The sequence below is a fragment of the Mustela nigripes genome, chromosome 5 (assembly GCF_022355385.1).
Source record: "Mustela nigripes isolate SB6536 chromosome 5, MUSNIG.SB6536, whole genome shotgun sequence".
Lineage (NCBI taxonomy): Eukaryota > Metazoa > Chordata > Mammalia > Carnivora > Mustelidae > Mustela > Mustela nigripes.
In genome coordinates, this window is record NC_081561.1 from 16705135 (window position 1) to 16719773 (window position 14639).

Below are 14639 nucleotides of genomic sequence, written 5' to 3' on the forward strand. Positions count from 1 at the left end.
TGTCTGCAGTGAGGGGCTGAGCACTCACTGTTAAGCCTCGTTCTGTGCCCTCACTGGGCGGGCAGCAGGAATGTGCCAGAAGCTACGAAGAATCAGTGGAGAGTTTCAGCTGCTCCTGAGTTCTCTTCGGTTTTGGCTTTTATATCCAACCATTGTTGTAGTAAATCCTTTGTTTGGTTCCCCGGGTCAGCCCTCTGAAGGTATCGAAGTTCCAGAAAGTTGAATATGGGGCGTATTGGTTTCAGTGTCCCCTAATGGCTCTGGGAAGGAGACTGAATTCTGAGAACAGGGCACCATCCCAATCATTCTAAGATGTAGAAGCCAGTATGCTCTCTCCTTTCCTCAAAATAGGAGGACTAGAAAGCTGTGGTGCTTCAGATGTGAGGAGAGGGTCTGGCCTTTCACTCCCTGTATTACGTGTTTAGGGGTAAAAGTAATATTTGGGGGCTCCTAGCATCTGGAACGGAGCACCAGAACACATTTGGTGTGCAAAACTTAGATTATACGCTGTTCATGATTCAGAGCAAATTCTCAGATTTCACCCCAGCGACATAACAGTGAACATTTAAGAGACTTTGAAAAAAAAAAAAATTGGCCAGTCTCAGGAATTGGGTAGTGGTTCTCTGCATGACCCAAGGATCCTATTGGAGTCAGGCTGAGGCTAATCTTCTTAGAAACAAGAAAACATCACAAATTATCGCTTCAGGAGACAAGACCTCCAGCCTACTCCATTTTTAAGACGTGCATTCTGAAGGAGAGAAGAATCTTTTATCTTTAATACGAGTAATTCTACACGTAATAAGGATTAAATAAGTACTTTGAAAATAGCACTTTTTTTTATTTGAACTGGAAACTACTATAGATTAAAACCTCCTGATATTGATACTTTGAAACACTGAGTTGCTCATTCAAATTAAGAATATGCCATCTTTGTTAATATTTAGCACTTACATGTTTTATATTTTGTACTTGGTGTTGGAAATATATGAACCTAAACCACATTTCCGTCACTCTGAATTTTTTCAACTTTCCTGACTTTTGTTGAAAGATTTGTATTTATTTGAGAGAGGGAGAGAGAGAGAGAGAGCACACAAGCAGACTTCCTCCTGAGCACAGAGCCTGACGTGGGACTCGATCTCACAACCCTGAGATCATGACCTTAGCCGAAACCAAGAGTCGGACACTTGGAGGAGCCTGCGTGGCTCAGTGGGTTAAGCCTCTGTCTTCGGCTCAGGTCATGATCTCAAGGTCCTGGGATTGAGCCCCGCATTGGGTTCTCTGCTCAGTGGGGAGCCTGCTTCCCCCTCTCTCTCTGCCTACTTGTGATCTCTCTCTTCATCAAATAAATAAATAAAATCTCAAAAAAAAAATTTTTTTTTAAGTCAGACACTTAACCAACTGAGCCTCCCAGGTGCCCCTAATTTTCCTGACCATTTTTTACTTGATCTAACTTATAATTCCTTATCCTAGGTCTACTGTTCTACTTCAGGTTGTAAAATAAATGCTGTTTCACCCAAGTTTGTGGCATACGTGTGCTTCTATCCTACTAGTTTTAAGTTCCTCTATTGTCTAGCACCTTTTACTGTCATGTAGGCTTTATTAAAACTTCCTACTGAAAACAGTATTTGAATTTCATGGGACACCTGGCTGGCTCAGTCGGTCAAGCATCTTGGTTTGGGCTCAGGTCGTGATCTCAGGGTCGTGGGACCGAGCCCAACTAGCACCCGTGTCGGGCTCCCTGCTCCGCAGGGAGTCTGCTGGAGATTATCTCCCTCTGCTCCTTCCCCTGCTCATGCTCTCCCTCTCTCTCTCTCTAAAATAATTAAATATATTTTTTAAAAATTTGAATTTCACACAGCAGCAAAACTGAGAGTAAGCATAGCTCTTGCTCAGAAAGGATTTGGGTTCTAGTCAGTTCACTGTCAGCATCAGATGAATGAAGCCATCAGGTGGGTCCTCGACGCTGATCACCTTCAGATCTGATGGGCGTCCAGGTCATACAACGCCCTTCCTTGAAGATCAGTTCGAGGCATTAAAAAATGAGCTCCAGAGGAAGAGTTGGAGTATCTCTTTCTTAGGCTGCTCCAAAAGGTTTCAAAAACACCTAATAACCACTGAGTATTTTCCACGACTCTCTCTCTCTCATTGGTGTTTGCAGTTCCCAGTGGCCCAGAAAGTCAGATCCTCTTGTCAGTCGGACTGCATTCTTCTTACAATTCTCAACTGGCCAAGGCTGGTTTGTTTCACGTCCTGAGCTTTGGACATGACCCTGGGAATGAGGCTTGGCTTGCCCCTGCGTTGGCGGCATGAACCCCATTTCCACCAACAGGGCTGTACCTGTCAGTCATCTCCACTCCCAGGGTAGATCCCCACCTCGGTCCCAGAGCTCCCAAACAGACCCAGGATGCACAGATGTGCCCCCTCAGTGCCCGTTTGTGAATGTTGAACCCTGTTTCCTCTCCGGTAACAGGTTCTGAGTGACGTTAGCAAAATCCCAGCTCAAGTGAGGGCATCAGTCTGAAGGCAATGCTTCCCCTTTTCTCTCTTCCCGCAGGGTCCAGTGGCCTCGACAGCATCCACATTGTCAGTCCTCTCCCCTGGGCCTGGCCTTCCTCCACCCCCTCCTCCTCCACCTCCCCCCGGGCCACCGCCACTCTTTGAGAATGAAGGCAAAAGAGAGGAGCCCTCCCCTTCACGCTCTGCTCTATTCGCTCAGCTTAACCAAGGAGAAGGAATTACAAAAGGTGAGAAAACTGGACCTTGATGCTGTCTCCCTCTGGCTCCAGGCACACAGATCCCCAGAGCCCATAATGCATCATTCCATCCCGGTCCCAACACACAGGGAGCTGCTGCTGGGAAAGCAGAAGCCTGCAGCCTTCTTCACCTTGAGGCAGATGGGCTCAGTGGGCTGTTGCATGGACCAGAAAGAAAAACTCAGAGACTCTGGGTTCTAAGTGGACCACTGCACTGCATCACCACTTAAGCCTCCAACGCTCCAGCCCCATCTACAACCAAGGCATTAAGATGAAGTGAAATAAAAAAATAAAATAAAATAAAAAGATGAAGTGAAATAAAATGTCAAACAATCACATCTCTGTCCTCAGGCAGTGTACAGGCTTGCCAAATAATTCTATCACTAAAGTACTTCTGTTCTCACCATGAACAGTTTTGTTTTAAATCATACAACATTTAAAATATGTCAGGATGTATATGCATTCTATACAATAAGGTTTATACAAATGCATTTTTGCTTTAGACAGGTAATAGGAGCTATTTTACAGTTGTCCTTGTGCACTGGGCTAGGAGCTAAGAGCACCAAATTCTAAATTTTTCTCTGGCTCTAATTGGCTGGGCTGTTCCCTTATCTGCAAAGTAAGAGAATGGATTCATAACCCTAAAGACAATTCCGTTCTCTGACATACTGGCTGGGATGCTGTATCCTTGCAGGTTATGCCTGGGGAATGATTTAGCCATGAGAAAAGAAGTAAATCATGTCATCCCTTTTGTCCATGTGCTTTGCTTTTTGTAGGATTTGTATCTGTCATCTCCTTAAAGAAGAGGTTCCTCCAATTTAAAAAAGTGTTTGCAGAGCTTCTAATGAATACTATGTTTATAAGGTCTTAGACTCTGCCTGTCATTAACCTTGAGAGAACACTAGACTCTTAGGAAATTATCAAAATTCCTTGTGCTCTTTGCATCACATTGATCTAAGGAGTGAGGAGCATTTCCCTTTGCATAAAACACAAAGACACGTGACTGTGTGTTACCTTCCCAGGGCTCCGGCACGTCACAGATGACCAGAAGACGTACAAGAATCCCAGTCTACGGGCTCAAGGAGGACAAACTCCATCTCCTACCAAAAGCCACGCTCCAGGCCCCAGGACCCCCCACTCCCATTCTTCTCAGAAGCATGCTCCTGTGTTCGAGTTGGAAGGAAAGAAATGGAGAGTAGTGAGTGAAGCCCTTTCTTCTTTATTCCCGACGTGCTCCCGGCACAGGACCGTTGCTAAACTGTGGACTAAGGTAGAAGGGTTACCGAGGCTGAACCGTTGACTGAGGTCTTAGGGGTTTCTGAGAGACGCGACAAAGACGCAAGCCACCGGCTACAGTAGAAACCAGGGCATGTCTGAAAGCTTCCATCGACTTGTTTTTGGTGTATTTTGCTTATTTTTTGTACATTGTTTTCCGCAGTGTTTTTAAATTACTTTTTAAGTTGTGGTAAAATCACAAAACGTATAATTTTCCATCTTAACATCTAAGTGTATCTAATGACCTTGGACATGAAGTGCATTGACATGGCTGTGGGGCCATCAGCCCGTCCGGCCGGAGAACTCCTGCCATCTTAGAAAACGGGACCCTTGTGCCCCTCAAGTAACCGCTCCCTGTTCCCTCCTCACCTCAGCCCGGCACCCACCTTTCTATTTCTGTCTCTCCTTGACCACTCTTTCCATCAACTTCTAAACTGTGCCCCATTCTGGTTGGAGGACGTCTGTCCCGCTGACAAAGAAAGAACAGAACCTACCGCGCCACCCAGCACTTCCAACCTTTGTGCGAACAGGACCGAGACCCTTCAAATGTGCATGAAAGCTGGTGCCTCCTGCCAGGCCGGGGAGCTTCCCCGAAGTTGGAGGGCCAGAGTCCCCAGTGCGGTGACAGTACACACAGGCTTACACCAACATCATTCCAGCCCGTTTGCCCAGCTCGTTTTTGAAGCTGCAGCGTGAAGTCCAGATTCAGCGTAGAGACTGAACGGAAAGGTCCCACCTTCCCCCCTCCCCACCACCAGCCCGGGTGCCTGATATTTGATTGTTTACAGACAGACCCTGGTTCCATCCATCCCCATCATTACAATAACAGAGGAAGACCTAGGTTTGCTCTGTTAAAAAAAAAAAAGGGGGGGGGAAAAAGTGATTTGGAAAGAACATGTCAGAAAGCTGTAATGACTGTTGAACCACATGGTAATTTCAGCTTGTCAGGGACCCGATCCGTCTGTATGTCCTTAGATTCCGTATGTGCGTGTGTTTTCATTTTAGGAGTACCAAGAGGACAGGAATGACCTGGTGATTTCAGAGACGGAACTGAAACACGTGGCTTACATTTTCAAATGCAACAAGTCCACTCTGCGGATAAAAGGAAAAATCAACTCCATTACAATCGGTATGGCAGTGAGTGGGGGGGCGGGGGGGGGGGGCGCGGGTGGTCACTCTGGGCCCCCTCTGGTCACTGTGGTCGCTTTGTATAAACATCCTGTGGGCGTTGAATGGAGCTTTGCTTTGTTTTGTTTCTCCTAGACAACTGTAAGAAGTTCGGCCTCGTGTTTGACAACGTGGTAGGCATCGTGGAGGTGATTAATTCCAAGGATATTCAAATGCAGGTACGGAGCCTTTTCTTTCCTTCCAAAGATTTTATTTATTTATTGTTATTTATTTATTTCCTCACAAGTGAGTTGGGGGAGGGGCAGAGAGAGAATCTTAAAGAGAGTGTTTGCTGAGCATGAGCCTGACGCGGGGCTCGATCTCACGACCCTGATAACCATGACCTGAGCAAAAACCAAGAGTCAGATGCTCAGCCAACTGAGCCACCCAGGCGTCCCCATATTAGTGGCCTTTTCAACCCTGCCTTATGCCCCCTTTGCAGCTTTATTCAGACCATCCAGCTGCCTGCGCAGGACTGGCCATGTCCACCTAGAGAGTTCCTCTTCCTTCCCATCGTCTGTCATCCAGCCCGCTCTTGGACGGTGTTAGTTCCTTCTCTTCAGTCTCTTACAACACATCCTATCTTGCACCGCAGTCGCTGTTTACCATGCCTGTTCCAGGAGCACATAATTCGTCTTTATGGCCACAGAAACTGGCACAGCACCCCTGCACACAGCCGGTGCCCAATAAATGTTTGGGGAGGTGGTGATCGGGAGGCGTCCACTAATGAATGAACACAGATACTAAGAGATGCTCCCAGCCTAACAACACTGTCCTGAAGAGAATTTTCTTTGCTCAGGGAGCATCTTAACTGGGTAAGGAGGAGGAGGAGTTTGTCTGAAGTCAGTGAGGTAATCTGACCAAACAACCTGGAAAGTAGGTTTGGAACTGAACTTGCAAACTAGGGAAAAATGTGCATTCCTTTAGTTAATTTTTATTTAACCCAGTGGGATTTTACAATATGCCAAAAGCTAAAGGACCTCCTGCCTTTGGCCAACTCTAACTTCCACCTTTAATTATACTCTCTTTGTACTGTGTTTTTTTTTTCTTTTTTTAAGATTTTTTAAAAGTAATCTCTATACCCACCGTGAGACTCAAACTCACAACCCTGAGATCAAGAGTCCCATGCTCTACCCACTGAGTCAGCCGGGTGCTCCTCTCTTCGTATTGTTAATTAACCCCTTACGATCCCGTTTCCTGATAACGTTGGTTAAAACTGGATTCTGGTTTTACAGATCTCTCCCTCTTGTTTCATCGGGCTTTTTACGGCTGTCACTTTTAACTAGAGTGTGTTCGAGTGGACATTTTACATTGCACTCGCTGCTAGTTAAGATGTTGGTTTGTGTGTCCGGTTAATGCACTGGGCAGGCGAGCCCCGGCTCTGTCCTCACCCACCACGTGCACTTGGGTGGCTGGCTTCACCTCTGACCCCGAGTTCCCTGCCCTGAAACACAAGGTTAGCTGGGGGTGGGGGTCTCAGTCCTCTGCAGCCCAGATTCCCAGTGGTCTTGCCGCACAGGCTCTGAGGGGACCTGTGATGCTTTCCCATTCCAGTTGCTTGTGTTCTCTGCAGCGCATCTGCGTATTGCTCTGCCCCCTAACCGTTCTGCTCCCGCTGCTTCCCAAATCCCCCTCCTGGACAGAGAGCCACTTTGGGAGAGGGTAGCCAAGCAAGCCCACCCAGGCCTTTACCATATCATTGTCTTCGCGGTGGAAACCAGACCATCCTGGGCTCCTGCTTTTTAGGTCCTAAAATGTGAGCCATAGCATAGAGCACGCCCTCAGTCATTCATTTGCCAGATGTTTACTGAACGCGGCTGATGTGCGGGGTCCTGCTCTCATCTCTACAAATAGCAGGAAGCAAACGAGATAAACATCCTCACCCTCATGAAGCTTGTGTTCCGTAATACCAGCTCCCAACTTAGCATTTCTGCCAACCACATATATTCACTAATTGGACAGTCCTGCTTCTCCCGGAGTATCATGCCTGAAAATTTTAAGGATGTCACTCATCAGAAGAAGTCCAGTTTCTCAAGGAGAAGCATAGCTTACCTAAACCTAATAATGAGGCCACAATTTCTGAAGAACTCTTTTGGATACTGGAAGTTCCTGCATCAAAGATCCGCGCTTTCTCCCACTTCACATTATTTTTAACCAACATCTCCCCCACCCCACCAGCAAAGTCACAGAAATCATATTCTGTGACCAAGGTGAGAACACCTGTTTATTTAGCCAGGTGAAAAGTATCCTAGACATACTCTCATGTGATCCATCCAGGTGCCCCAGGAGTCAGCATTTTTCAATGAAAATACATCACATTCAAAATTAAAAACCAGTTGAATGACGTATAAAATATGAAGCTATACAGAAGTAGAAGAAAACAGTTCTAAATATTCATCAGATTTCTGGAGGGAAAAATAATTCTAAATTGAGAAGTAACAGAAATTATCCAAAAAGATATGTCTACTTAAAAATTCTAAATTCTAGACAAAAATAGTTACCATGTAACCATTTTTAAAAGCGATCTAAAAAGAGGGGCACCTGGGTGGCTTAGTTGGTTAAGCATCCAACTCAGTTTTGGCTCAGGATCGGGAGATCGAGCCCCGCATCGGATTCTCCCTCTCCGGGCTCCTGGGTGGCTGAGATGGTTAAGCATCTGCCTTCGCTCTGGTCATGGTCCTGGGGTCCTGGGGTCGAGTCCCGCATGGGGCTCCCTGCTCAGCGAGGAGCCTGCTTCTCCCTCTGCCTCACTTTCTCTCTCTCTCTCATGAATAAATAAATAAAATCTTAAAAAAAAAAAAAAAAAAGATTCTCCCTCTTCCTCTGCCCCTCCTGCCCCGGGGCACTTGCATGTTCTTGCTCTAAAAAAAGAAATAAATAAGATAAAATAACTATAGTTTTATGTACAAAAATGACTGTAGTTCTATGAATAATAATAGGTAGATCTCAAAAAGCAGCACTGAGCAATGAAGACAGATGACAGAATGGCAGGCACTAGACAATGTGTCCCTTTATGTAAAGATTGAAAACATGGAAAACAATACACACCTGTTAAGTATACTTGTGAGGACCCGAACGAATATCACGCTGTCTGTTAACTAACTACAATTTAAATAAAAACTTAAAAAGAAATTACACTTCTGAGGGCTCCAGGTCACTTGACTCAGGGGTAGTCCTGGCTGTGAATGGTCAGCACAAAATTCAGAAGAGCGGTTTCATCTAGGAAAGGAGGAGGGAGTGCATGAGGTGCCGGATTGTACAGGGAGGACTTGACCGTGCTGTAAGATAATTGTCCTAAAAAAAAGGCCAATAAGCCAAAATGTTAAACTCTGATAAAGCTGTTTGACATACATGTTTAAGTATTTGGTGTATTTCTTATGTTTCTAAGTTTGAAATACATCCTCATTTTCTTAAGGATGGGCATGTGTTCTAAAAACAATCTGGTTAAAAAATAATAATAATAAATAAATAAAAACAATCTGGAAGGATATGCCGTGGTTATCTGTCCAAGAGGGAGAGGAACTTGACTGCAGGGTTCAGAGGTGAGAGAGGTATTTTACTGAATACTTTTCAAGGTTTGGGGTGTTCAAACCAAGGGAATGTCATTGCCTGTTTAAGACATTTCATACATTGTTTCAAAAGGGCTGCTCACAACAGAAATCAGTGCCCTCGGGGTGAGGACAGATATTCACTGTAAGTGGGCATTAGGAATATCTGGGGAGTAGAACTGTAAACCTACTAAGTATCATTAAATTGTACACGTAGAACAAGTGAATTGTAGGGGCGCCTGGGTGGCTCAGTCGGTTAAGCCTCTGCCTTCTGCTCAGGTCATGATCCCAGGGTCCTGGGATGGAGCCTCTCCTCATCGGCGGAGCAGGGAACCTGCTTCTGCCTCTGCCCCTCCCCTGCTCCTACTTTCTTGCTCACTCTCTCAAATAAATAAATAAAATCTTTAAGAAAAAAAAGTGAATTTTATGTTTGCAGATTTTACCTCAATTACTTAAAAGATTGAAAGGAGGAAAAGGGCCTGCACCAAAGTTCACATGATTTGGGCCAGTTCTTCTGTTCTTGGCAAACTACCCTCAGAAAAAAGGACAAATGATGAGGAGAAGAGACTAAGTATAACATGGAAATTCTTTAAATTTTTTTTTTAAAGATTTTATTTATTTATTTGAGAGAGAATGAGTGAGAGAGAACATGAGAGAGGAGAAGGTCAGAGGGGGAAGCAGACTCCCCATGGAGCTGGGAGCTCGATGCGGGACTCGATCCCGGGACTCCGGGATCATGACCCGAGCTGAAGGCAGTCGTCCAACCAACTGAGCCACCCAGGCGCCCCGGAAATTCTTTAAATTTTTATAGAGAAATAGGGGCGCGTGGTGGCCCAGTCGTTGGAGCATGCGACTTTTGATCATTACGTTGTGGGTTCGAGCCCCACATTGAGTGTCGAGTTACTTAAAAATAAAGTATTTTTAGAAAACCACTTTTTTAAAAGATGTATTTATTTATTTGACACAGAGAGAGAAAGCACAAACAGGGTGAGCAGCAGAGGGAGAGGAAGCAGCAGACTCCCCGCCGAGCCGGGAGCCCAACACAGGACTCCATCCCAGGACCCTGGGGTCATGACCTGAGCCGAAGGCAGACGCTTACCCAACTGAGCCACCCAGGCATCCCCTAAGAAAAGCTTGTTATAGAGAAACAAATTTCTGAAAACCCTAACTAAACTAGAAGCATATCACATGCTAGAGCATTGGCTTGGGCAAGGTCACACATCAGCTGTCACTCAGCAGAGAAGATACTCTTTGGCCCAGTTCTCTTGACAAGAAACCAGTTCTGTTCGCGAAGTGTTTCTAGACCACCAGGGGCAAAGAGCGTGGAGATAAGCTCCTCTCGTGCAGCATTGACTGAAGTGCTGTGGAAAACACCATTCTCACCGTTTATCAGGGCGATTGTTTTAAGATCTGCCCTTGCTTTTTCAGACTTTCAGATCCGTGGGGTATTGAGGCATTTTTAATATATAGCACAGCAGTATATAAATATAAATAAAGTGTATTAGCGTCATGCACTTGCCTCACGTGTCCCCGTTCTGCCTCACGAACAAATCACCCAAGGCAGTTTATCCTTTCTCTTCTCTTGCCTCGCTCCCCGTACCGCTCTGGGCAGCGTGTAGATGCTCTTCCTCACTCTAAGATAAACAAATCTAGAAATTAGCAAAACATTACTGCTGACACATTCTTGTAATACAGCTACATGTATTATTACTGTAGTCGTGTATTTATGGCAAAGCCCTGGGCTTACCTGACCTTGAACTACCTTTGCCTTTTTTTTGGGCGGGGGGGGGGGCTGGGGCTCATTTCTAACTCAGTGTCCAGTTTCTATGGAGAGAGGAGAAAACAGAGAAGTGTGGCAATCTGGCTAGGCTCCCCCTAAGGAATTCTTACATCATCTGCCCCATCAACGGGAGTTGCCCGTTGGGTTTGCAAACCAGCCTTTTCTTTGGGGTGAAAGAGGAGAGGTCTTTATCACGTCAATTACCATGACAAGAAGGAAAATCATAGCGTTGTAATATGGTCATTGGGGGAACAGTCGGCCCCTATAGAGACTGGGGGAGAGAGGAATGTCTGAAACCTGTTCAAAGAGAAATGTGAAACAGGATCGAATTTTTATAGCATAGATATTTGTAAACAATAGAAAGGAGGTTATTCTTTGTCTGCGTCTATATTTGTCTATGGTCCTGTTTATCCATGCAATGAGTGGCGTGAACCAAGTCCCCACTTCTGGCTCCTGCAATTAATACATTTCAAAATACCTAGACACTCATTGTCTTACTCAAGCTTCACATTGAGCCAGTGAGTGAGATTTTTATCTGGCGAAAGATTTCTATGAAAAGAACCGTACTGTTCCTTATTTAGGTTCAAGAAAAAAAAATCTACTCAATTACAGAATAATGTATTTACTCTGAAATGACAGTATTAGGATTTGTTTTAACCCAAGATTCATAGATTTGTCAGAACTAACATTTTCAGCAAAGAAAAGCAAATGCGTCTTGTTACTTTTATCCGTGAAATCAAATATATGTTTCAAATCCACTAGAGGGTTGTGAGACTTTTTCGGAACACTTAGCTGCTGTTTTCGCATTAATCCCTTCCCTTGGTCTCAGGGAAGGAGACCCTGAGGCTTGAGAATCCCTTTGTGTGGTCCTTTCATTCTGTCCCCAAATGACACCCACCGGTTCAGCCTGGAGACGATGCTACTCACCAGCCTTTCCAGCGCTGACCGCGCCCTTCCTAGAGCCACGGGCAGCCCGCGGACTGTGCTGTTTTTCTGTATGGTGGTGCCAGGCTTTCCTTTTGCCTGTTTCAGGTAATGGGGAAAGTGCCAACCATCTCCATCAATAAGACGGAAGGCTGCCACATTTACCTCAGTGAGCATGCGCTGGGCTGTGAGATCGTGAGTGCCAAGTCTTCTGAAATGAATGTCCTTATTCCTCAGGATGGGGATTACGTAAGTACCTTTTCAAAGCCTGGGAGCTTCGTTGGTGGGTTGATGCGCAGGCAGGAGAGGAATTCGATTTGCGATTGTCCTCATAACTGACCTACACGGGCTAGCCTTGGTCAGATAGGACCTCCCGCATCTGAGTTCACGGTATTTAGGACTGAAGATTGTCCCTTGCTATGGTGGAGGCAAACATGAGGGAGAAATCCGAGGGAGGGGGTGATAGTAAGTCGACCTATTTCTGTAGGTCTACTTGGGTCAGGGGTTCTCAAACTCAGCGGAAGGACCCGCCGAGAAGCTCCAAGGAAATGCCAACCCCCAGAGTCTGTGCCTTAGGGGCTGGATTCAGGAGGCTGCGGGTGGGGTCTGGGGAATCGGTATTTTAATAGGCCTCCTGGAGGATCCCGACGCTAGCAGGCCACCCAGCCCTTCTGAGACCCCCAGCCTAAGTCATTCGGCCACCACTTGTTTTCTGGGCCTCCTCTCCTGCAACAAAGCAGCTTCTAAGAGAAGCATGCAGATACTCTCCCACGCTGAAAAGGAAATCCAGGGGCACCTGGGTGGCTCAGCGGGTCAAACGTCTGCCTTTGGTTCAGGTCATGATCCCAGGGTCCTGGGATGGAGACCCCTGTTGGGCTCCCTTCCCTGTGGGGAGCCTGCTTCTCCCTCTCCCTCTGCTACTGCCCCTCCACTTGTGCTCTCCTACTCTCGCTCTCTCGCAAATAAATGAACAAAATCTTTAAACAGCAAACAAAAAAAAAAAAAAAAAGAAGAAAGAAAGAAAGAAAGAGAAGGAAGTCCAAATGAATCCATCTTCTACATCACGCAGTGTGTCGGACTTGCTAGCTGCGGCTCTCTGGAAGCAAGTCGTTGCTTCCCACTCGCTGCCCTTTCTTGGACGTGCAGATAAACCCAGAGGTGATTCCCTCTGATTCTGACTGTGGAAGCGACTTCGAAGACACATCCATCAGCCTGTGGCCCAGTCACCATCCACGTCCTTAGACAGACAGCAACCGTGCTTGAATGTTCTCTCACCTGTCCGTAAATTCCTCCGCATTACCCTCGTGCTACGGGATGCAGCCTAGGATCCATCACATAAGGCTGAAAAGCAAAAGTCTGCCAACACTGAGCCACGCTTCGCAGCTATTTGCTTAACCTAACCCCGAGCTTGGGAAGAGCCCTCTCACCTTCTCTACCTAAAATTACAGAGCAGCTAGAGCTGATACAGAGCAGCTTTGCACGGGAGAGCCAAATGTTAGGCTGGTCCCTGGCCTTTGCAGCTGTTCCAGCAGAAGGCTCTGCTACATGGGAGCTGGATCCGCTGAGAGAAGCCGTGAGTCTGGACCAGCATTCCAGACTAAGTCAGCTAGCCTCCCTGGGCGCAGTCCCAGGCATCTGTGCTCGGTAGAGCTTCTCAGGGCATTCCACTGTAGGGCCAAGCTCCAGATCCCCGGACCGAAGGTGGGAGTATGGGTCAACACCCGAGCTTTTATGCTGAAAAAGGAGTCTTCCCCCGTGAGTAGGTTATCCTGTGCCCTCATCCCATGGTCCTCTTGATACATTTTCTAGTGGGAGCTAGTAGGGAGCAGGCAGAGGTCCTACCATGGACCTTGTAATCTGGGAGTGGGCGGTGGGGAGGACTCATCCTGAAGGAAGTCCGTCGCCCAGAGAAGAATGTCATCATATTACTGTCATCATATTACTTCACCGCCAAAAGAGATGGGGAACGGCTATCTGTAGTATGGTTAGCTGTCAAAGAAATACCTTCACTCTGGGGCATTCTCTACCAGGTACTTGACAGCAAGCACCAAGCCGTGATTACTTCCAGAAGAGGCAGGTGGATCCCACATCTAAGAAAATACGTACTCGTGGGTGGGTTCCACGGCAAGATGGCGTCGCTCTGATGGAGGAGCAGAGACACGGCTTATCAGACACTTGGGGTTTCAGCCGTGCTGTGTGCACATAACATCCCAGGAGGGCCCAGAAGCCGGGGCCAAGGGGACTGCCTCCCAGCTTCCTCGGGGATCCTTTTCTTAAATGACTGCAGAACCACTTTCTGGGGACTGGAGAGATTCCAAACTACTTTTACTTTGGCTCGCCCCCCCACCGCCAACCCCCACCCTCTCTCTCCCTCTGTGATGCTCATGCGTGTCTTACTCCAGTGGGAGGAATGAAGTGGTAGGGTTCAGGGTAACGCATTGGTGTACAACCCAAAGCACATCTTCATAGTTCATTGGAGAGTCTACAGAGAACACCAGAGCAAAGCCTTTCTAGTCAGTGTGACTGGGATCCGCAGCCTCAGTGTCCCCTCGGAACTGGTTGGAAATGCAGATTGCCATTCTCTTCCCCAGATCTATGGAATCAGAATCTGCATTTTAACAGGCTCCCCCAGATGATCCTGTGCAAGTTTGCATGTGGCGGAGAGTGGGTTGAGAGGCTGTCTGGCTTCAAGTCTGGCTGCTTCTGGCCATTACCATCTTCAGCCATCTGTTCAACTTCTCAGACCTGCGCCCCGTAGATGGCATCTCAGGAACACCCAGCTTCTGGGGCTATAGACTAACGGAGCCCATATAGATCTCATAGTTAGAATGCCTGGTTCTTAGTAGATTCTAGCTTTAATGATGATGCTAGCAGACAGTCACAGACCCAACACGCAATGATGCAAATCTCCATGGGACCCGGAAGACCTCGCCACAACACAGGTTTGGATTCCATAAAATGTCTTTGTCCACCATGTGATACAAATCAGCCTTTCCTCTGTCTGTTTAAGTAAATTCGTTCTTCTGCATTTTTTCCAGAGAGAATTTCCTGTTCCAGAACAGTTCAAGACAGCCTGGGATGGATCCAAGTTGGTCACTGAACCTGCAGAAATTATGGGCTAACCTCCAGAGAGACCTAACCCCCTGACCTGCATCAACTTAAAAAAAAAAAAAAAAAAAAAAAAAAAAAAAA

The 14639-nt window shown here is 46.6% G+C and overlaps 1 protein-coding gene across 2 annotated transcripts in view; it reads left to right on the plus strand.

The window, feature by feature from the left end:
* CAP2 (cyclase associated actin cytoskeleton regulatory protein 2) overlaps positions 1-14639 on the plus strand; it is a 137274-nt gene extending 122635 nt beyond the window's left edge. For both annotated transcript variants that reach the window (XM_059398939.1, XM_059398938.1), the window contains 6 exons: positions 2555-2744; positions 3776-3951; positions 5034-5157; positions 5292-5374; positions 11556-11696; positions 14486-14639. In XM_059398939.1, the coding sequence (XP_059254922.1) occupies positions 2555-2744; positions 3776-3951; positions 5034-5157; positions 5292-5374; positions 11556-11696; positions 14486-14569 (798 nt within the window). In that variant the 3' untranslated portion in view covers positions 14570-14639. The remainder of the gene's footprint in view (positions 1-2554; positions 2745-3775; positions 3952-5033; positions 5158-5291; positions 5375-11555; positions 11697-14485) is intronic.